This window comes from Salvelinus fontinalis, chromosome 29, assembly GCF_029448725.1.
Source record: "Salvelinus fontinalis isolate EN_2023a chromosome 29, ASM2944872v1, whole genome shotgun sequence".
Lineage (NCBI taxonomy): Eukaryota > Metazoa > Chordata > Actinopteri > Salmoniformes > Salmonidae > Salvelinus > Salvelinus fontinalis.
The window spans coordinates 11,189,621-11,214,090 of record NC_074693.1 but is presented as its reverse complement, the minus strand read 5'-3'; the positions used below and the strand labels follow the sequence as shown (position 1 = coordinate 11,214,090).

At 43.7% G+C, this 24,470-nt stretch overlaps 1 protein-coding gene across 1 annotated transcript in view; it reads left to right on the top strand.

The window, feature by feature from the left end:
* Positions 1-20,076, top strand: part of LOC129827410 (BTB/POZ domain-containing protein KCTD16-like) — a 52,516-nt gene extending 32,440 nt beyond the window's left edge. Inside the window, exons 2-3 of the mRNA XM_055888232.1 lie at positions 19,465-19,683; positions 19,812-20,076. Of these exons, the coding sequence (XP_055744207.1) occupies positions 19,465-19,683; positions 19,812-20,056 (464 nt within the window). The 3' untranslated portion in view covers positions 20,057-20,076. The remainder of the gene's footprint in view (positions 1-19,464; positions 19,684-19,811) is intronic.
* Positions 20,077-24,470: the final 4,394 nt, after the last annotated feature.

Here is a 24,470-nt window from a genome sequence, read left to right as displayed (position 1 = left end):
CTCTGCTATATAGACTGGTGGGCTTCTAACCATCTAACTCTGCTATATAGACTGGTGGGCTTCTAACCATCTAACTCTGCTATATAGACTGGTGGGCTTCTAACTCTGCTATATAGACTGGTGGGCTTCTAACCATCTAACTCTGCTGTATAGACTGGCGGGCTTCTAACCCTCTAACTCTGCTATATAGACTGGTGGGCTTCTAACTCTGCTATATAGACTGGTGGGCTTCTAACCCTCTAACTCTGCTATATAGACTGGTGGGCTTCTAACTCTGCTATATAGACTGGTGGGCTTCTAACCCTCTAACTCTGCTATATAGACTGGTGGGCTTCTAACCATCTAACTCTGCTATATAGACTGGTGGGCTTCTAACTCTGCTATATAGACTGGTGGGCTTCTAACCCTCTAACTCTGCTATATAGACTGGTGGGCTTCTAACCATCTAACTCTGCTATATAGACTGGTGGGCTTCTAACCATCTAACTCTGCTATATAGACTGGTGGGCTTCTAACTCTGCTATATAGACTGGTGGGCTTCTAACCATCTTACTGCTATATAGACTGGTGGGCTTCTAACCATCTAACTCTGCTATATAGACTGGTGGGCTTCTAACCATCTAACTCTGCTATATAGACTGGTGGGCTTCTAACCATCTAACTCTGCTATATAGACTGGTGGGCTTCTAACTCTGCTATATAGACTGGTGGGCTTCTAACCATCTAACTCTGCTATTTAGACTGGTGGGCTTCTAACCATCTTACTGCTATATAGACTGGTGGGCTTCTAACCATCTAACTCTGCTATATAGACTGGTGGGCTTCTAACCATCTAACTCTGCTGTATAGACTGGTGGGCTTCTAACCATCTAACTCTGCTGTATAGACTGGTGGGCTTCTAACCATCTAACTCTGCTATATAGACTGGTGGGCTTCTAACCATCTAACTCTGCTATATAGACTGGTGGGCTTCTAACCATCTAACTCTGCTATATAGACTGGTGGGCTTCTAACCATCTAACTCTGCTATATAGACTGATGGGCTTCTAACTCTGCTATATAGACTGGTGGGCTTCTAACTGCTATATAGACTGGTGGGCTTCTAACCATCTAACTCTGCTATATAGACTGGTGGGCTTCTAACCATCTAACTCTGGTTAACCATCTAAGCCATTTTCCTCGTTTGTGTTGTGGGATCTTGTCTACAGTAAGTTGCCTTTGTGCACTCCAGTAGCGTCACGTTTCGTTTGTGCTTTTGTTGTTTTGTTTATGAGTTTCTCTTCATTAAAATCATGTGGAACTGTATGCACGCTGCGCCTTGGTCTCATCATTACAACGATCGTGACACTCTCTCTCTCAATTATTTTACATTTCAATCGAAGGGCTTTATTGGCATGGGAATCATATTTTTGACATTGCCAAAGCAAGTGAAATAAACAATACAAATTAATATTAAACATTACACTCACAAAAGTTCTAAAAGAATAAAGACATTTCAAATGTCATATTATGTGCAAATAGTTACAGTTGAAAAGGGAAAATAAATAAACATACATATGGGTTGTATTTACAATAGTGATTGCACACTTTTAATTTTTTTTTTTTTAACCTTTATTTAACTAGGCAAGTCAGTGAAGAACAAATTCTTATTTACAATGATGGCCTACACCGGCCAAACCCAGACGATGCTGGGTCAATTGTGCGCCACCCAATGGGACTCACAATCACGGCCGGTTGTGATACGGCCTGGAATGGAACCAGGGTGTCTTCTCCGTTTCCACCTCATTTTGTGGGCAGTGTGCACTGTCTTCTCTTGAGAGCCAGGTCTGCCTTCGGCGCTCTTTCTCAATAGCAAGGCTATGCTCACTGAGTCAGTCACAGTGGTCAGGTATTCTGCCACTGTATACTCTCTGTTTAGGGCCAAATAGCATTTTAGTTTGCTTAGTTTTTTTGTTAATTCTTTCCAATGTGTAAAGTAATTATCTTTTGTTTTCTCATGATTTGGTTGGGTCTAATTGTATTGCTGTCCTGGGGCTCTGTGGGGTCTGTTTGTGAACAGAGCCCCAGGACCAGCTTGCTTAGGGGACTCTTCTCCAGGTTCATCTCTCTGTAGGTGATGTCTTTGTTATGGAAGGTTTGGGAATCGCTTCCTTTTAGGTGGTTGTAGAATTGAACAGCTCTTTTCTGGATTTTGATAATTAGCGGGTATGGGCCTAATTCTGCTCTGCATGCATTATTTGGTGTTTTACGTTGTACACTGAGAATATTTTTGCAGAATTCTGCATGCAGAGTCTCAATTTATGAATTCCTCACAACCATAAAGGGCAATGGGTTCTATAACTGATTCAAGTATTTTTAGCCAGATCCTAATTGGTATGTTGAATTATATGTTCCTTTTGATGGCATAGAAGGCCCTTCTTGCCTTGTCTTTCAGCTCGTTCACAGTTTGTGGAAGTTAACTGTGACGCTGATGTTTAGGCCGAGGTATGTATAGTTTTTTGTGTGCTCTAGGGCAACGGTGTGTCTAGATGGAAGTTGTATTCGTGGTCCTGGCAACTGGACATTTTTTGGTCCACCATTATCTCTCTCTCTCTCCCCCTCTCTATCTGCCCCCCCCCCTCTCTCTCTCTCCCGCTCTCTATCTGTCTCCCCCTCTCTCTCTCTCTCTCTCTCTCTCTCTCTCTCTCTCTCTGTCTCTCTCTCTCTCTCTCTCTTCTCTCTCTCTCTCTCTCTCCCCCTCTCTCTCTCCCCCTTTCTATCTGTTCCTCCGCCCCCTCTCTCTCTATCTCTATCTCTCTCTTCTCTCTCTCCCCATCTCTCTCCCCCTCTCTCTCTTCCCCTCTCTCTCTTCCCCTCTCTCTCTTCCCCTCTCTCTCTTTCCCTCTCTCTCTTGCTCCCACTCTCTCTCTCACTCTCCCCCCCCCTCTCTGTCTCTGTCTCTCTGTCTGTACAAGGACATTCATGCCTGCTGTCTCCGCCAGGCTAGCTAGCTCATACCCCTGCAAGGATGCTCTGGCCTAATTTGTGACTTAACAAGCACACAAACAAGGCTTGTCCTTAGGCAGTGGCAGGGACGGAGTCAGATGAAGGAATTTACTGGAGACAGAGGGAGTCAGTCGGAGGAGGAACTCACTGGAGACAGAGGGAGTCAGTCGGATGAACTCACTGGAGACAGAGGGAGTCTGTCAGAGGAGGAACTCACTGGAGACAGAGGGAGTCAGTTGGAGGAACTCACTGGAGACAGAGGGAGTCAGTTGGAGGAACTCACTGGAGACAGAGGGAGTCAGTTGGAGGAAACCACTGGAGACAGAGGGAGTCAGTTGGAGGAACTCACTGGAGACAGAGGGGGAGTCTGTCGGAGGAGGAACTCACTGGAGACAGAGGGAGTCAGTTGGAGGAACTCACTGGAGACAGAGGGAGTCTGTCGGAGGAGGAACTCACTGGAGACAGAGGGAGTCAGTTGGAGGAACTCACTGGAGACAGAGGGAGTCAGTCAGAGGAACTCACTGGAGACAGAGGGAGTCAGTCGGAGGAACTCACTGGAGACAGAGGGAGTCAGTCGGAGGAACTCACTGGAGACAGAGGGAGTCAGTCGGAGGAACTCACTGGAGACAGAGGGAGTCAGTTGGAGAAACTCACTGGAGACAGAGGGAGTCAGTTGGAGGAACTCACTGGAGACAGAGGGAGTCAGTTGGAGGAACTCACTGGAGACAGAGGGAGTCAGTTGGAGGAACTCACTGGAGACAGAGGGAGTCAGTTGGAGGAACTCACTGGAGACAGAGGGAGTCAGTTTGTCGGAACTCACTGGATACAGAGGGAGTCAGTTTGTCGGAACTCACTGGATACAGAGGGAGACAGAGGGAGTCAGTCAGAGGAGGAACTCACTGGAGACAGAGGGAGAAAATAGGGGGACAGAATATCTGATCAGCGAGACAGTCTGTAGTTTATATGTGTGTGTGTTAGAAAGAGAGAGAGAGAGGTTGGTTTGGAGATGATGTCAGAACGGATGGGGTACTTCATGATGAAATAGAGAAGTTTACTGCACCAGGCAACACCAAGACAATCAGCTTTATTCTAGATTATTCAGATTTATTCTAGATTATTCAGATTTATTCAGATTTATTCACACCCCTCAGCTGTGTGTGTGGGTCTGGATGAGTCTTCAGGGTGGGGCTCTCTGGGTGAGTCTACCTGGGTGTGTCTGACTGTGTCAGGAGTGGAACAGCAGATTACATGTTTTACAAAGAATCTATCTCGCTAATGTAGAGGCAGAGATTAAATATTGTGGTCGTCTAGGAACAAGGCCTGGTCGTCTAGGAACAAGGCCTGGTCGTCTAGGAACAAGGCCTGGTCGTCTAGGAAAAAGGCCTGGTCGTCTAGGAACAAGGCGTGGTCGTCTAGCAACAAGGCGTGGTCGTCTAACAACAAGGTGTGGTCGTCTAGGAACAAGGCCTGGTCGTCTAGGAACAAGGCCTGGCCGTCTAGGAACAAGGCCCGATCGTCTAGGAACAAGGCCTGGTCGTCTAGGAACAAGGCCCGATCGTCTAGGAACAAGGCCTGGTCGTCTAGGAACAAGGCCTGGTCGTCTAGGAACAAGGCCTGGTCGTCTAGGAACAAGGCGTGGTCGTCTAGGAACAAGGCCTGGTCGTCTAGGAACAAGGATTGGTCGTCTAGGAACAAGGCCTGGTCGTCTAGCAACAAGGCGTGGTCGTCTAGGAACAAGGCGTGGACGTCTAGGACCAAGTCCTGGTCGTCTAGGAACAAGGTGTGGTCGTCTAGTAACAAATCCTGGTCGTCTAGGAACAAGGCCTGGTCGTCTAGGAACAAGGCCTGGTCGTCTAGGAACAAGGCCTGGTCGTCTAGAAACAAGGCATGGTCGTCTAGGACCAAGGCCTGGTCGTCTAGGAACAAGGACAGAAACCAGATAATAGCATCATACACATTTCAGGGCCGTTACATGGAAATGAGTTGTGATGTTGCTATTGGCTGAGCAGAGAAATTGACTGAGGAGGCGTGTTATGTGATTGTTGTGAAACATCATGAATGGAGTTTTGTGAACGATATAAAGAATTCTGATGCTTTACATTTTCCGAAGTCAACACAACTAACAACTCCATGTATCTTCTAGGATAAATGTCCACAATCCCTCATCCCCCGGTATCATACGTTAGACTCTAGAGTGTATTAGAGGACGCAGTACTGTATCTGTTCAGGGAAGCCATTGATTGTCTTTTACTGAGCTCTATGTAGCCTCATACATATCATATTCCAGCACCATTAGAGAGGCTGCATGTGTGGGGCTCTTCTGCAGAGCAGAGCTAACTCGTTGACTTACTGACTGTGTGTGAGCAATCTCATCAATAACAGAGGGGAGAGGAGAGGTAGAGGAGAGGTAAGGAGGGGAGGGGAGAGGTAGAGGAGGGCAGAGGAGGGCAGAGGAGGGGAGATGAGTGGAGAGGAGAGGTGTGCAGAGGAGTGGAGAGGAGAGGTGAGGGGGGGAGGGGAGGTGTAGAGGAGAGGAAAAGGAGGGGAGAGGAGGGCAGAGGAGAGGAGGGGAGAGGAGTGGAGATGAGTGGAGAGGGAAAGGAGAGGAGGGCAGATGAGAGCAGGGCAGAGGAGAGCAGGGCAGAGGAGAGAAGGGGAGAGGTAGAGGAGAGGAGAGTTCTGTACTGTGAAAGAATATAGCCTTGCATGTCACAAGGACATTCACCACCCCCTCTATCTCTCTATCAATTCAATTCAATTCAATTCAAGGGGCTTTATTGGCATGGGAAACATTTGTTAACATTGCCAAAGCAAGTGAGGTAGATAATATACAAAAGTTAAATGAACAATAAAAATGAACAGTAAACATTACAAATACAGAAGTTTCAAAACAATAAAGACATCACAAATGTCATATTGTATATATACAGTGTTGTAACAATGTACAAATGGTTAAAGTACAAAAGGGAAAATAAATAAGCATAAATATGGGTTGTATTTACAATGGTGTTTGTTCTTCACTGGTTGCCCTTTTCTTGTGGCAACAGGTCACAAATCTTGCTGCTGTGATGGCACACTGTGGAATTTCACCCAGTAGATATGGGAGTTGATCAAAATTGGATTTGTTTTCGAATTCTTTGTGGGTCTGTGTAATCTGAGGGAAATATGTGTCTCTAATATGGTCATACTTTTGGCAGGAGGTTAGGAAGTGCAGCTCAGTTTCCACCTCATTTTGTGAGCAGTGAGCACATAGCCTGTCTTCTCTTGAGAGCCATGTCTGCCTACGGCGGCCTTTCTCAATAGCAAGGCTATGCTCACTGAGTCTGTACATAGTCAAAGCTTTCCTTAAGTTTGGGTCAGTCACAGTGGTCAGGTATTCTGCCACTGTGTACTCTCTGTTTAGGGCCAAATAGCATTCTAGTTTGCTCTGTATTTTTGTTAATTCTTTCCAATGTGTCAAGTAATTATCTTTTTGTTTTGTCATGATTTGGTTGGATCTAATTGTGCTGTTGTCCTGGGGCTCTGTGGGGTGTGTTTGTGTTTGTGAACAGAGCCCTAGGACCAGCTTGCTTAGGGGACTCTTCTCCAGATTCATCTCTTTGTAGGTGATGGCTTTGTTATGGAAGGTTTGGGAATCGCTTCCTTTTAGGTGGTTGTAGAATTTAACGGCTCTTTTCTGGATTTTGATAATTAGTGGGTATCGGCCTAATTCTGCTCTGCATGCATTATTTGGTGTTCTACGTTGTACACTGAGGATATTTTTGCAGAATTCTGCATGCAGAGTCTCAATTTGGTGTTTGTCCCATTTTGTGAAGTCTTGGTTGGTGAGCGGACGCCAGACCTCACAACCATAAAGGGCAATGGGCTCTATGATTGATTCAAGTATTTTTAGCCAGATCATAATTGGTATGTTGAATTATATGTTCCTTTTGATGGCATAGAATGCCCTTCTTGCCTTGTCTCTCAGATCGTTCACAGCTTTGTGGAAGTTACCTGTGGTGCTGATGTTTAGGCCGAGGTATGTATAGTTTTTTGTGTGCTCTAGGGCAACAGTGTCTAGATGGAGTTTGTGGTCCTGGCGACTGGACCTTTTTTGGAACACCATTATTTTGGTCTTACTGAGATTTACTGTCAGGGCCTAGGTCTGGCAGAATCTGTGCAGAAGATCTAGGTGCTGCTGTAGGCCCTCCTTGGTTGGTGACAGAAGCACCATATCATCAGCAAACAGTAGACATTTGACTTCGGATTCTAGTAGGGTGAGGCCGGGTGCTGGAGACTGTTCTAGTGCCCGCGCCAATTCGTTGATATATATGTTGAAGAGGGTGGGGCTTAAGCTGCATCCCTGTCTCACCCCACGACCCTGTGTGAAGAAATGTGTGTGTTTTTTGCCAATTTTAACCGCACACTTGTTGTTTGTGTACATGGACTTTATAATGTCGTATGTTTTACCCCCAACACCACTTTCCATCAATTTGTACAGCAGACCCTCATACCAAATTGAGTCGAAGGCTTTTTTGAAATCAACAAAGCATGAGAAGACTTTGCCTTTGTTTTGGTTTGTTTGGTTGTCAATTAGGGTGTGTAGGGTGAATACATGGTCTGTTGTAGGGTAATTTGGTAAAAAGCCAATTTGACATTTGCTCAGTACATTGTTTTCATTGAGGAAATGTACGAGTCTGCTGTTAATGATAATGCAGAGTATTTTCCCAAGGTTACTGTTGACGCATATTCCACGGTAGTTAATGGGGTCAAATTTGTCTCCACTTTTGTGGATTGGGGTGATCAGTCCTTGGTTCCAAATATTGGGGAAGATGCCAGGGCTAAGGACGATGTTAAAGAGTTTTAGTATAGCCATTTGGAATTTGTTGTCTGTATATTTGATCATTTCATTAAGGATACCATCAACACCACAGGCTTTTTTGGGTTGGAGGGTTTTTATTTTGTCCTGTAACTCATTCAAGGTAATTGGAGAATCCATTGGGTTCTGGTAGTCTTTAATAGTTGATTCTAGGATTTGTATTTGATCATGTATATGTTTTTGCTCTTTATTCTATCTCTCTCTCTCACTCTCCCAGAAACCCATAATAGCATCATAGACATTTCAGGGCAGTTACGTGTTTTTTTCTGTACTGTTGAAGGTTTCTTTTCTATACAGAAAATTCATGATGGAAACAAACCTTTAACACTACAGAAAAAAACCCACGTCATTTCAGGAACAGCATCCTCTCTCTCCTGTAAAACACCATCCGTCCATCATGCCTGGTTGTTGGTGGGCACAGCCCCCGATGCAGTCTGATTCTCTTTCTGAGCAGGTGGTCTGATTTGCCTCTTTACTCACAGACCCCGTCCCAAATTGCACCCTATTCCCTATTATAGTGCTGGACTCATAGGGCTCTGGTCAAAAGTAGTGCACTATATAGGAAATAGGGTGCCATTTGTGACTCTGCCATGGATTAGTCATTAAAAAGCTGTTAGCCACTGTCTCGCTCTCTCTCCGCTATCAGACTAATGCAATCACATCAACATGCAGAGATAAGGCTGTAATTACAGTGAAAAGCTGAGAGGCTCAAATCCCGGTTGAACTAAGCTCCCTGTTCCATATAAATTGGTGTACACACTCCCCACGTCCCAAATGGCACCCTATTCCATACATAGTGCACTACGTTTGACCAGAGCTCTATGGGCCCTGGTCAAAAGTAGTGCACTGTGTAGGGAATAGGGTGCCATTTGGGATGTAGTAACTGTATGCATGTGATCTCTGCAGGTAATGGCCCAATGATTGCTCTTAGTGAGACCGTTATTACTGTTGAGACTAGAGCCTTATATTGGGAAAACCATTACATGTAGGAGGTTTTTGTCCATTTAGACTGTCTATGCTTGAGTAGTTTTATTATTGTTTAATATAGTTTTATATGTGTAAGCCATGGAGAGCAGAGAGAAGTCTGTGTGGATGTCTTCCCAGCCAGGATATAAAAAAACAGAACTTGGAAAGTTGAAATGGAAAGTGTTTCTTCAGGGGAGATACAAGGTCCTCGAAGACATGAGTGAATATAAAACAAAACCTTCCCAGTCGTAGTCTTCTGTTCTCCTCCTAACCTTCCCAGTCGTAGTCTTCTGTTTTCCTCCTAACCTTCCCAGTCGTAGTCTTCTGTTTTCCTCCTAACCTTCCCAGTCGTAGTCTTCTGTTTTCCTCCTAACCTTCCCAGTCGTAGTCTTCTGTTTTCCTCCTAACCTTCCCAGTCGTAGTCTTCTGTTTTCCTCCTAACCTTCCCAGTCGTAGTCTTCTGTTTTCCTCCTAACCTTCCCAGTCGTAGTCTTCTGTTTTCCTCCTAACCTTCCCAGTCGTAGTCTTCTGTTTTCCTCCTAACCTTCCCAGTTGTAGTCTTCTGTTTTCCTCCTAACCTTCCCAGTCGTAGTCTTCTGTTTTCCTCCTAACCTTCCCAGTCGTAGTCTTCTGTTTTCCTCCTAACCTTCCCATTCGTAGTCTTCTGTTTTCCTCCTAACCTTCCCAGTTGTAGTCTTCTGTTTTCCTCCCAACCTTCCCAGTTGTAGTCTTCTGTTTTCCTCCTAACCTTCCCAGTTGTAGTCTTCTGTTTTCCTCCTAACCTTCCCAGTCGTAGTCTTCTGTTTCCCTCCTAACCTTCCCAGTCGTAGTCTTCTGTTTTCCTCCTAACCTTCCCAGTCGTAGTCTTCTGTTTTCCTCCTAACCTTCCCAGTCGTAGTCTTCTGTTTTCTTCCTAACCTTCCCAGTCGTAGTCTTCTGTTTTCCTCCTAACCTTCCCATTCGTAGTCTTCTGTTTTCCTCCTAACCTTCCCAGTTGTAGTCTTCTGTTTTCCTCCTAACCTTCCCAGTCGTAGTCTTCTGTTTTCCTTCTAACCTTCCCAGTCGTAGTCTTCTGTTTTCCTCCTAACCTTCCCAGTCGTAGTCTTCTGTTTTCCTTCTAACCTCCCCAGTCGTAGTCTTCTGTTTTCCTCCTAACCTTCCCAGTCGTAGTCTTCTGTTTTCCTCCTAACCTTCACCGTCGTAGTCTTCTGTTTTCCTCCTAACCTTCCCAGTCGTAGTCTTCTGTTTTCCTCCTAACCTTCCCAGTCGTAGTCTTCTGTTTTCCTCCTAACCTTCCCACTCCTAGTCTTCTGTTTTCCTCCTACCCTTCCCAGTCGTAGTTTTCTGTTTTCCTCCTAACCTTCCTAGCACCTTCGCCTTCTTTCATTAGCTGGTCAGGTTCAGAAGACTGCCACATTTTATCTTGGTAAGACGTCTACTGAAAAACATCCTATTCAGAGCATATCCAGAGCCTGTGTGTGTGTCTTTGTGTGATTGTGTGTGTATCTATGTGTGAGTGTGTTTGTGCGTGTGTGTGTAAGGGCATATCCACAGGCAGTTGAACCACTGTCAGTTTTACTGCTCGTATCAATCCTCACTGACAACAGGTCAAAAAGACATTCTGACCCACACAATTCACTCCTCCTTCATCTCAGCAACCTCAATCTGCTCCTACTGCATGTGTAACACTCAAGATTAATGATGTTTTAGGTTTCGTCCCAAATGGCAAACCGTTCCCTATAGATAGTCAAAAGTAGTGCACTATGTACACTCATAGAAAAAAGGGTTCCAAGAGGGTTCTTCGGCTGTCCCCAGGTGGAACCCTTTTTGGTTCCAGGTGGAACCCTTTGTGGTTCCAGGTAGAACCCTTTGTGGTTCCAGGTAGAACCCTTTAGGGCTTGCAGATTATGTACGATGCCCCCTGGCGGCCATGTTGGAAGACCACCGCGTTTATTCTTCTGACAACAACAGCCGAGTGGCTACCCCAAACGGCATGATAACAGTGCCTAAAACGAGTTGATTCATCACCATGGTCATTTTCCGTGGAGTATTTGGCTGCTCTAAGAAGGCAGGAAAGACAACAGGATAAACATATGTTTACAGATTCCCCGCAATCATGAAACACGATTGGTGATACCAATATGATAAGTCTCAAGAACTGTCTGAAAAGCGAAGAAACCTTTTTGCCCGTCAAGACCTGAAACCAGACAGCTGTCAGTACAGGGAATGCTACGATCATTTCATCACTGACTGGTAAGTCAAGTCTGATCAATTTCGAGTTTAGTTTAGCTATGCTAGCCAGGTGTTACACAACAACACTACAGTAAGTTAGCCAACATTAGCTAGCTAGATAGCTTGTAGTCTAGCTATTAGCATGCGTTGCGTGAGTTTCAAGTTTTGGGGAAGCAATTTTTCCACCATAAAAATGCACCATTATAACAAAGGATTGCATGTCTCTATTATCACATTTGCAGTCTACTATTCCTAATGTGATGAGAAGATTGGATAGTGATAATTTAGGCTATTAATAAACTCTATTGGCATAGGAATGATAGGCTATAGCAGAGACGTTTCTTTCCGTTGCACTGGAAAAATGTGGATTTTAATAAACATTTCATGCAATTCTACTACACTTTATATGACTGGAGATATTAGCATAATCTTTTTGAATACGATTGTAGTCTAGGCCTACTCTACTGACACTGACAACAGATCAATAAAAATGACCTTGTCTTGAATGCAACCATGTAATCTAGGCCCAAAAGGGGTCATGGCTAAAAGGGATCCAGCTTTTGTCAAATTAACGTCAAAAGTATTTTTTTTTTGCATTTTAGCTAACCCTAACCCTTTTCCAAACCTTAACCTAAATCCCCTAACCTGCTACGTAAATTCTCCTAACCTGCTGAGTAAATTCTCCTAATCTGCTACGAAATGAGAAATATGATGTTAATTTGACAACAGCTGGATCCCTTCTAGCCATGACCATGAAAGGGGAGACATGAAGTCCATATAGCCTGGAGGACAATATTGTCCCAAAACCTCCAGTGGTTATCATATAATAACACAATAATCATTTGTTGAGAACTTTATTCATAAGAGGATGGAAAATGTATGGACATTACAGCATAGGACAAAGGCCTCAAAAGGATAGGATAACCTGCTGTGTTGACTATTGGTTGTTCCAGCCCAACAATAGACACGAAAACACCTGAATGAATTAAACACAACCAAACACTTAAGAGCCCTGATGGTTTAGGTGCCCTGAAGATGTGATATACTAACATCAGGTGTGCTTTTCATTTGTTTATGTAGGTTCACCAGCTGACCTCTACCAAGAAACCCATGTCAACTGGATTCCCATTGTGAAGATGAGCAATGCTGCAGCAGCATCAGTTTCTACTGTGAAGATGAGCGATGCTGCAGCAGCATCAGTTTCTACTGTGAAGATGAGCGATGCTGCAGCAGCATCAGTTTCTACTGTGAAGATGAGCAATGCTGCAGCAGCATCAGTTTCTACTGTGAAGATGAGCAATGCTGCAGCAGCATCAGTTTCTACTGTGAAGATGAGCAATGCTGCAGCAGCATCAGTTTCTACTGTGAAGATGAGCAATGCTGCAGCAGCATCAGTTTCCACCTCTACTTTGTCCTTTGACGAGAGGGGTGCCATATGCTGTGCTTTGGACTATCTGATTGATTCTGTTGTGCCATTTGAGTAGAGAGCACCTTCACCTTGTTGTCATGACACAAGGGCCCACTTAAACCATTTGAATATATACAATGTAATTTTGAACGTGTAAAATTCTATTGTTTATGATATTGTAAACATACTGTACTTTAATAATAGGCTATATTGTTGTCTGGGTGAAATGAAAAGTATTGTGTCGTCTCTGCTCTGCCTAACCCCATTGAATAAAAAGTATTTCTTATAGCCCAACTATTTTCTTTCTTTACAATTTAAACACATGTAGCATAGACAATGTAATTGTTGTGGTATTCTTAGGCAAACCATCTTCATTATCACAGTAGCACTTCCATGTGCCACTCCCCTTCTGGGAGAAAAGTATCTGGCAGTGAACTTGGTAGTAGTAGTTGTGTGTATGTTTACCGCTAAGGATCCCATTATCTCCTACTTCTGTTTTATGCTAAGGATCCCATTATCTCCTACTTCTGTTTTATGCTAAGGATCCCATTATTAGAAACAAGATTCTCTGGTCTGATGAAACCAAGATTGAACTCTTTTGCCTGAATGCCAAGCATCACATCTGGAGGAAACCTGGCACTATCCCTACGGTGAAGCATGGTGTGGGAATGTTTTTCAGTGGCAGGGATTGGGAGACTAGTCAGAATCGAGGCAAAGATGAACTGAGCAAAGTACGGAGAGATCCTTGATGAAAACCTGTTCTAGCGTTCTCAGGACCTCAGACTGGGGCGAATGTTCACCTACCAACAGGACAACGACCCTAAGCACACAGCCAAGACAATGAAGGAATTGCTTTGGGACAAGTCTCTGAATGTCTCTGAGTGGCCCAGTCAGAGCCCGGACTTGAACCCCATCGAACATCTCTGGAGAGACCTGAAAATAGCTGTGCAGCAACACTCCCCATCCAACCTGACAGAGCTTGAGAGGATCTACAAAGAAGAATGGGAGAAACTCCCCAAATACATGTGTGGCAAGCTTGTAGCGTCATACCCAAGAAGACTTGAGGCTGTAATCGCTGCCAAAGGTGCTTCAACAAAGTACTGAGTAAAGGGTCTGAATACTTATCTAAATGTGATATTTCAGTTTTTATTTGTGGGGTATTGTGTGTAGATTGATGAGGAAAGAAAACAATTTAATCAATTTTAGAACAAGGTTGTAATGTAACAAAATGTGGAAAAAGTCAATGGGTCTGAATACTTTCTGAAGCCTAAGATAACCATGAGCAATGCCAAGCGTCGGCTGGAGTGGTATAAAGCTTGCCACCATTGGACTCTGGAGCAGTGGAAACGCGTTCTCTGGAGTGATGAATCACGCTTCACTCCTTGGCACTCCGACGGACTAATCTGGATTTGGCGGATGCCAGGAGAAAGCTACCTATCCCAATGCATCCTGTCAACTGTAAAGTTTGATGGAGGAGGAATAATGGTCTGGGGCTGTTTTTCATGGTTCGGGCCCCTTACTTCCAGTGAAGGGAAATCCTAACGCTACAGCGTTAAGGCCCTTTTCTGTTTCAGAAAGACAATGCTCCCTGCACAAAACGAGGTCCATACAGAAATGTTTTGTCGGGATCGTTGTGGAAGAACTTGCCTGGACTGCACAGAGCCCTGACCTCAAGAACCAACGAACACCTTTGGAATGTATTGGAATGCCGACTGAGAGCCAGACCTAAGCAAGTCCAGAAATGTTCCAACATCTAGTTGAATGCCTTCCCAGAAGAGTGGAGGCTGTTGTAGCAGCAACGGGGGGACCAACTCCATATTAATGCCCATGATTCTAGCTCCACAATGAGATAGGGTGCAGGCCAGGCAGCAGGCTGTTAGCCAGCCTGCCAGCTTAGTGGAGTCTGCCACTAGCACAGTCAGTGTAGTCAGCTCAGCTATCCCCGTTGAGACTGTGTCTGTGCCTCGATCTAGATTGTGCAAAACTAAACAGGGCGGTGTTCACGTTAGCAATCTCACTGGAATAATTGACCTCCTCCATTCCTGTCATTATTGAAAGAGATTGTGATATCTCACATCTCAAAATAGGGCTACTTAATGTTAGATCCCTCACTGGCCAAGGCAGTTATATTCAATGAACTGATCATTACTGATCATAATCTTAATGTGATTGGCCTACCTGAAACATGGCTTAAGCCTGATGAATTAACTGTGTTAAATGAGGCCTCACCACCTGGTTACACTAGTGACCATATCCCCCACGCATCCTGCAAAGGCAGAGGTGTTGCTAACATTTACAATAGCAAATTTCAATTTACCTCCCCAGAATTACTGCGTTTTTGTCTTTTGAGCTTCTAGTCATGAAATCTATGCAGCCTACTCAATCCCTTTTTATAGCTACTGTTTACAGGCCGCCTGGGCCATATACAGCGTACACTGAGTTCCCTGATTTCCTATCGGACCTTGTAGTCATGGCAGAAAATATTCAAATTTTTGGTGACTTTAATATTCACATTTAAAAGTCCACAGACCCACTCCAAAAGGCTTTCGGAGCCATCATCGGGTTTTGTCCAACATGTCTCCGGACCTACTCAGTGCCACAGTCATACTCTGGACCTAGTTTTGATCCGTGGAATAAATATTGTGGATTTAATGTTTTTCCTCATCCTGGACTATCGGACCACCATTTTATTACATTTGCAATCACAACAAATAATCTGCTCAGACCCCAACCAAGGATCATCAAAAACCGTGCCATAAATTCTCAGACAACCTAAAGATTCCAAGATGCCCTTCCAGACTCCATCCACCTACCCAAGGACGTTAGAGTACAAAAATTGGTTAACCAGCTAACCGAGGAACTAAATTAAACCTTACGTAATCCCCTAGATGCAAATTTTTGGAAAAAGCTGTTGCGCAGCAACTCACTGCCTTCCTGAAGACAAAGAATGTATACGAACCGCTTCAGTCTGGTTTTAGACCCCATCATAGCACTGAGACTGCACTCATGAATGACCTTTTAATGGCGTCAGACCGGGGCTCTGCATCTGTCCTCGTGCTCCTAGACCTTAGTGCTGCTTTTGATACCATTGGTCGCCACATTCTATTGGAGAGATTGGAAACCCAAATTGGTCTACACGTACAAGTTCTGGCCTGGTTTAGATCTTATCTGTCGGTAAAGAGGTCTCTGTGGATGGTTTGTCCTCTGACAAATCAACTGTACATTTCGGTGTTCCTCAAGGTTCCGTTTTAGGACCATTATTGTTTTCACTATATATTTGACCTCTTGGTGATGTCATTCGTAAACATAATGTTAACTTTCACTGCTAACTTTCACTGCTCCAGAACGATACACTTCTGTACATTTTGATGAAACATGGTGAAGCCCCAAAATTTCCCTCCCTGGAAGCGTGCGTTTCAGACATAAGGAAGTGGATGGCGGCACATTTTTTACTTTTAAACTCAAAACAGAGATGCCAGTTATAGGTCCCAGGAAACAAAGAGATCTTCTGTTGGATCTGACAATTAATCTTGATGGTTGTACAGTCGTCTCAAATAAAACTATGAAGGACCTCGGCGTTATTCTGGACCCTGATCCCTCTTTTGACAAGCATATCAAGACTGTTTCAAGGACAGCTTTATTCCATCTACGTAACATTGCAAAAATCAGAAACTTTCTGTCTAAAAATGATGCAGAAAAAAATTATCCATGCTTTTGTCACTAGATTAGACTACTGCAATGCACTACTTTCCGGCTACCTGGATAAAGCACGAAATAAACTTCAGATAGTGCTCAACACGGCAGCTAGAATCTTGACTAGAACCCAAAAATTTGATCATATTACTCCAATGCTAGCCTCTCCACACTGGCTTCCTGTTAAGGCTAGGGCTGATTTCAAGGTTATACTGCTAACCTACAAAGCATTACATGGGCTTGCTCCTACCTATCTTTCCGATTTGGTTCTGCCGTACATACCTACACGTACACTACGGTCACAAGATGCAGGCCTCCTTACTGTCCCTAGAATTTCTAAGCAAACAGCTGGAGGCAGGGCTTTCTCCTATAGAGCTCCATTTTTATGGAATGGTCTGCCTATCCTGTTGAGTCACTGACGTGATCTTCCTGTCCGGGTTGGCGCCCTCCCTTGGGTTGTGCCGTGGCGGAGATCTTTGTGGGCTATACTCGGCCTTGTCTCAGGATGGTAAGTTGGTGGTTGAAGATATCCCTCTAGTGGTGTGGGGGCTGTGCTTTGGCAAAGTCGGTGGGGTTATATCCTTCCTGTTTGGCCCTGTCCGGGGGTATTATCGGATGGGGCCACAGTGTCTCTCGACCCTTCCTGTCTCAGCCTCCAGTATTTATGATACAATAGTTTACGTGTTGGGGGGCTAGGGTCAGTCTGTTATATCTAGAGTATTTCTCCTGTCTTATCCAGTGTCCTGTGTGAATTTAAGTATGCTCACTCTAGTTCTTTCTTTCTTTCTTTCTTTCTTTCTTTCTTTCTTTCTTCCTTTCTTTCTTTTCGGAGGACCTGAGCCCTAGGACCATGCCTCAGGACTACCTGGCCTCCAGTTTCAACTGTTTTGCCTGCGGCTATGGAACCCTGACCTGTTCACCGGACATGCTACCTTGTCCCGGACCTGCTGTTTTCGACTCTCTCTCTCTCTACAGCACCTGCTGTCTCTAACTCTGAATGATCGGCTATGAAAAGCCAACTGACATTTACTCCTGAGGAGTTGGCCTGTTGCACCCTCTACAACCACTGTGATTATTATTATTTGACCCTGTTGGTCATCTATGAACGTTTGAACATCTTGGCCATGTACTGTTATAATATCCACCCGGCACAGCCAGAAGAGGACTGGCCACCCCTCAGAGCCTGGTTCCTCGCTAGGTTTCTTCCTAAGGTTCCTGCCTTTCTAGGGAGTTTTTCCTAGCCAGCGTGCTTCTACCTCTGCATTGCTTGGTGTTTGGGGTTTTAGGCTGGGTTTCAGTATAGCACTTTGTGACATCGGCTGATGTAAGAAGGGCTTTATAAATACATTTGATTGATTGATGTTCGACAAGCAGGTGTCCAAATACTTTTAGTCATGTATACTTCATCCATCAGAGAGACACACACACACACACACACACACACACACACACACACACACACACACACACACACACACACACACACACACACACACACACACACACACACACACACACACACACACACACACACACACACACAAAGAGGCTCAGTAATGAAAGGTCAGTGATGCTGCATTCTGTGGAAGATGACATTGGGCTATGGTCATTTGTCAGGGTTTGTCTGTTCAGTAACTGGTCTGTTTGATTATACATCTCAGTGTAGGCCGAGAGAGCGTTAGCTAATAATGACGTATTGTGTGAGGATTCCCTTGTCACTGCAATTTATTCACATCTATGATAACCTTTCTAGGACATGCGTTCCGCTAGCGGAACCCCTGACAACATTCCGCTGAAAAGGCAGCGCGGGAAATTCAAAAATATTTTTCCGAAATATGTAACTTTCACACATTAACAAGTCCAATACAGCAAATGAAAGATAAACATCTTGTTAATCTACCCATCACGTCCGATTTAAAAAATGTTTTACAGCGAAAACACAACATATGATTATGTTAGATCACCGCCAAGTCCAAAAAACACACAGCCATTTTCCCAGCCAAAGATGAGTCACAAAAATCAGAAATAGAGATAAAATTAATCACTAACCTTTGATGATCTTCATCAGATGACACTCATAGGACATCATGTTACACAATACATTTATGTTTTGTTCGATAATGTGCATATTTATATCCAAAAATCTCAGTTTACAGTTTACCATGTTTAGAAATGCCTCCAAAATATTCGGAGAAATTGCAGAGAGCCACATCAAATAACAGAAATTCTCATCATAAACTTTGATTAAAGATACATGTTTTACATAGAATTAAAGATACACTTGTTCTTAATGCAACCGCTGTGTCAGATTTCAAAAAAACTTTACGGAAAAAGCACACCATGCAATAATCTGAGACGGCGCTCAGATATAAACAACATTTCTCCGCCATGTTGGAGTCAACAGAAATATGAAATTACATCATAAATATTCCCTTACCTTTGATGATCATCATCAGAATGTACTCCCAGGAATCCTAGTTCCACAATAAATTGTTGTTTTGTTCGGTAATGTACATTACTTATGTCCAAGTAGCTACCTTTGCTAGCACGTTTAGTACACATGTCCAAACGCTCGCGCAGGTCCAGGCGAAAGTCTGACGAAAACTTCAAAAAGTTATATTACAGGTCAAATAAACTTGTCAAACTAAGTAGAGAATCAATCTTCAGGATGTTGCTATCATAAATATTCAATAACGTTCCAACCGGAGAATTCCTTTGTGTCTACAGAAGTATTGGAACGCAAGTCGATATCACTTGGAATGCGCGTGACCAGGAACTGTCACTCTGCCAGACCATTAACTCAAACAGTTCCCATCCGGCCCCACATCACAGTAGAGGCTTCATTCAACGTTCTACATACTGTTGACATCTAGTGGAAGGCGTAGGAAGTGCAAACAGATCCATATCTTACTGGGATTTCAATAGGCGATGAGTTGAAAATCGACCAGCCTCAGAATTCTCACTTCCTGTTTGGATTTTTTCTCAGGTTTTTGCCTGCCGTATGAGTTCTCTTATACTCACAGACATCATTCAAACAGTTTTAGAAACTTCAGAGTGTTTTATATCCAATAGTAATAATATTATGCATATATTAGCATCTGGGAGAGAGTAGGAGGCAGTTCACTCTGGGCACGCTATTCATCCAAAGTGAAAATGCTGCCCCCTATCCCTAAAAAGATAATTGATGAATTCAACATGTGAGTCATTTGTGAACTATAACCTGCAGTCTCTATCTTCTTTTGTCACTTCAGTTATGGAAATCAGGTGTCATTCAAGATGAAACTCCATGTTGTGTGTGTGTCTACATACGTGTCTTCTCCAGGTGGCCCATCCAGGTGGTCTTCGTCCCACTGCGACTGCTGCTGCAAGAGCCACAGGAGCGAGCGTGAGGGAGAGAGCGGCACTTCTTTGAACGAGCTCTCTACTTCCTGCTCCGAAACCCAATCAGAAGCCAGCTCCCCTCAGGGCACTGTCATCTGTGGTTCCGTCAGCCGACAGCCTCACCCCATCGCCCAGACCCTGGAACGGCCACTGAAGAAAGGTGTGGGTGTACCTCTCCTCTTGTACCTCCTGTTTTACACCTTTCCCCTTGGGTGACCTTGGGTGTTTTGAAAGGCGTCTGTCAAATAAAATCTCTTCTTCTTCTTCTCCTCCCCCTCCTCAATATAGGTCCCGTTCAGCTGCTCCAGCCGTCGGAGATGAGGAGGAAGACGGACCTGCTCCGTGTGAGGACCATGGGGATCAGGGACCACCGGGAGGCTGCAGCCAAGAGGAAAGCCAACAAGGAGAAGTTAACACCGGAGCAGGAGCTGGAGAGGTGCATCCAGGACTTCCACAGGATCAGGATTCCTGACCGCTTCCCCGAGAGGAAGTACATGTGGCAACAAGAGCTGCTGAGAAAGTACCGTCTCTAAGGGGAAGGAGGGAGGGAGGGAAAGAGAAGGAGGGGAGGGGGAGGGAGGGAGGAGGGGAAGGAGGGGAGGGGGAGGAAGGGAGGGAGGAGGGGAAGGGGGGGGGGGGAGGGAGTTAGGGAGGAGGGAGGGAGGGAGTTAGGGATGGAGGGGAGGGGGAGGGAGGGAGGGAGTTAGGGAAGGAGGGGAGGGGGAGGGAGGGAGGCAGGGAGTTAGGGAAGGAGGGGAGGGGGGGGGGAGGAGGGGAAGGAGGGGAGGGGGAGGGAGGGAGGAGGGGAAGGAGGGGAGGGGGAGGCAGGGAGGCAGGGAGTTAGGGAAGGAGGGGAGGGGGGGGAGGGAGGAGGGGAAGGAGGGGAGGGGGAGGGAGGGACGAGGGGAAGGAGGGGAGGGGGAGGCAGGGAGTTAGGGAAGGAGGGAGAAAGATAGCCCATTCCCAACAGGGCAGAGTTAAAAAGTAAGACAAATATTTGCACAAAAAAAGGAAATAGTATCACAATAAAAACAATAACGAGCCTATAAACAAGGAGTACCAGTACTGAGTCAATGTCCAGGGGTACGAGGTAGTTGAGGTAATTACTAGACTATATACAAGGAGTACCAGTACTGAGTCAATGTCCAGGGGTATGAGGTCGTTGAGGTAATTACTAGACTATATACAAGGAGTACCAGTACTGAGTCAATGTCCAGGGGTATGAGGTCGTTGAGGTAATTACTAGCCTATAAACAAGGAGTACCAGTACTGAGTCAATGTCCAGGGGTATGAGGTCGTTGAGGTAATTACTAGACTATATACAAGGAGTACCAGTACTGAGTCAATGCCCAGGGGTATGAGGTCGTTGAGGTAATTACTAGCCTATAAACAAGGAGTACCAGTACTGAGTCAATGTCCAGGGGTATGAGGTCGTTGAGGTAATTACTAGACTATATACAAGGAGTACCAGTACTGAGTCAATGCCCAGGGGTATGAGGTCGTTGAGGTAATTACTAGACTATATACAAGGAGTACCAGTACTGAGTCAATGCCCAGGGGTATGAGGTCGTTGAGGTAATTACTAGACTATATACAAGGAGTACCAGTACTGAGTCAATGCCCAGGGGTACGAGGTCGTTGAGGTAATTGAGGTAATACAGTATGTACATGTGGGTAGGGGTAAAAGTAGGCAATCCAAAAAAAGTAACACAGGAAATAGTAACACGATAAAAACAACCAGGCTATATACAAGGCACAGGAAGAGAGAAAAAAAAGAGGGAGGGCTCAATTTCCTTGCAGGGTATTCGCTAAAAACTAACAGACTGCAACACTCTCAAAGACAATCATGTACTATATTAGAGAAATTGAAGAAATCAAGGACACTGTATTGCCAGCATGTATAGCAGAGCACAGTGAATCTAGCACAAAACGAGGCCACATTTGTCAAGGGTTTGTGATGTGTGCACAGTGTCTTTTTTGTGATATGCACATGTGTCAACCAGGTCACTCCTGTTGCTGTTCAAATCCCGGTCACTGCAAGGGACACTATAGCCACACTCCCTGTGGGGAAAGTCATGATTAGCCTGTTGAGCTAAAGGCTATTTCACCTGTTCAAGCCAAGAACCAACCTCAGGGGCAGTGGGATACACCGTAACCAGCTCAAATATCCATCCTCATCACAAGCTCCATCCCACACGTTCAGTTACAGCTAGCTAGTGCTTGATATGGAACGAGTTAGCAGCCACAGTTGAAGGGTTTTCTATGGACGTGTGAGTTTGTATGGATTCTGGACAGAAGGAGAGCACTATGCCTGTGGATGTATCAGAATGTTTCTGTGGTTCTGTGTCAGGCAGACCCATCACAGAAGATGTCACATCTCTTTAAGGTACTACAACGACGCCACTGCATGTCATTTCACCCTAGAAGACTATTGTGTCAGTAATATGGTCTGAGACTCATATCATTAGACTATAGTGTCAGTTATATGGTCTGAGACTCATATCATTAGACTATTGTGTCAGTAATATGGTCTGAGACTCATATCATTAGACTATTGTGTCAGTAATATGGTCTGAGACTCATATCCTTAGACTATAGTGTCAGTTATATGGTCTGAGACTCATATCATTAGACTATAGTGTCAGTAATATGGTCTGAGACTCATATCATTAGACTATTGTGTCAGTAATATGGTCTGAGACTCATATCATTAGACTATTGTGTCAGTAATATGGTCTGAGACTCATATCATTAGACTATAGTGTCAGTAATATGGTCTGAGACTCATATCATTAGACTATTGTGTCAGTAATATGGTCTGAGACTCATATCATTAGACTATAGTGTCATTAATATGGTCTGAGACTCATATCATTAGACTATTGTGTCAGTAATATGGTCTGAGACTCATATCATTAGACTATAGTGTCATTAATATGGTCTGAGACTCATATCATTAGACTATAGTGTCAGTAATATGGTCTGAGACTCATATCATTAGACTATAGTGTCAGTAATATGGTCTGAGACTCATATCATTAGACTATTGTGTCAGTAATATGGTCTGAGACTCATATCATTAGACTATAGTGTCATTAATATGGTCTGAGACTCATATCATTAGACTATTGTGTCAGTAATATGGTCTGAGACTCATATCATTAGACTATAGTGTCATTAATATGGTCTGAGACTCATATCATTAGACTATAGTGTCAGTAATATGGTCTGAGACTCATATCATTAGACTATAGTGTCAGTAATATGGTCTGAGACTCATATCATTAGACTATTGTGTCAGTAATATGGTCTGAGACTCATATCATTAGACTATTGTGTCAGTAATATGGTCTGAGACTCATATCATTAGACTATTGTGTCAGTAATATGGTCTGAGACTCATATCATTAGACTATTGTGTCAGTAATATGGTCTGAGACTCATATCATTAGACTATAGTGTCATCAATATGGTCTGAGACTCATATCATTAGACTATAGTGTCAGTAATATGGTCTGAGACTCATATCATTAGACTATAGTGTCATTAATATGGTCTGAGACTCATATCATTAGACTATAGTGTCAGTTATATGGTCTGAGACTCATATCATTAGACTATTGTGTCATTAATATGGTCTGAGACCCATATCATTAGACTATTGTGTCAGTAATATGGTCTGAGACTCATATCATTAGACTATTGTGTCAGTAATATGGTCTGAGACTCATATCATTAGACTATTGTGTCATTAATATGGTCTGAGACTCATATCATTAGACTATTGTGTCAGTAATATGGTCTGAGACTCATATCATTAGACTATTGTGTCAGTAATATGGTCTGAGACTCATATCATTAGACTATAGTGTCAGTAATATGGTCTGAGACTCATATCATTAGACTATTGTGTCAGTAATATGGTCTGAGACTCATATCATTAGACTATAGTGTCAGTAATATGGTCTGAGACTCATATCATTAGACTATAGTGTCAGTAATATGGTCTGAGACTCATATCATTAGACTATTGTGTCAGTAATATGGTCTGAGACTCATATCATTAGACTATTGTGTCAGTAATATGGTCTGAGACTCATATCATTAGACTATTGTGTCATTAATATGGTCTGAGACTCATATCATTAGACTATTGTGTCAGTAATATGGTCTGAGACTCATATCATTAGACTATTGTGTCAGTAATATGGTCTGAGACTCATATCATTAGACTATAGTGTCATTAATATGGTCTGAGACTCATATCATTAGACTATAGTGTCAGTAATATGGTCTGAGACTCATATCATTAGACTATAGTGTCAGTAATATGGTCTGAGACTCATATCATTAGACTATAGTGTCAGTTATATGGTCTGAGACTCATATCATTAGACTATAGTGTCAGTAATATGGTCTGAGACTCATATCATTAGACTATAGTGTCAGTTATATGGTCTGAGACTCATATCATTAGACTATTGTGTCATTAATATGGTCTGAGACTCATATCATTAGACTATAGTGTCAGTTATATGGTCTGAGACTCTTATCATTAGACTATTGTGTCAGTAATATGGTCTGAGACTCATATCATTAGACTATAGTGTCAGTAATATGGTCTGAGACTCATATCATTAGACTATAGTGTCAGTAATATGGTCTGAGACTCATATCATTAGATGCTGTTCATTTATTATGTGTGGTGTATAAATCCAATTGTGCATCCGAAGTAGCATTATATTCCCTATATATAGTGCACTACTTTTCAAAAGTAGTGCACTATATACAGGGAATAGGGCACCATTTGGGGACGCAACCCAATACTGTATGTCGTGGTGACTGAGTGAGGCCAACTTCGTCTATGAGGGCACTGCCTAGATTTTCCATTTGCTATCGTAAACATTCTTGTCTGAATTTGTCAATATGTCATGTGTGTGTAGCATA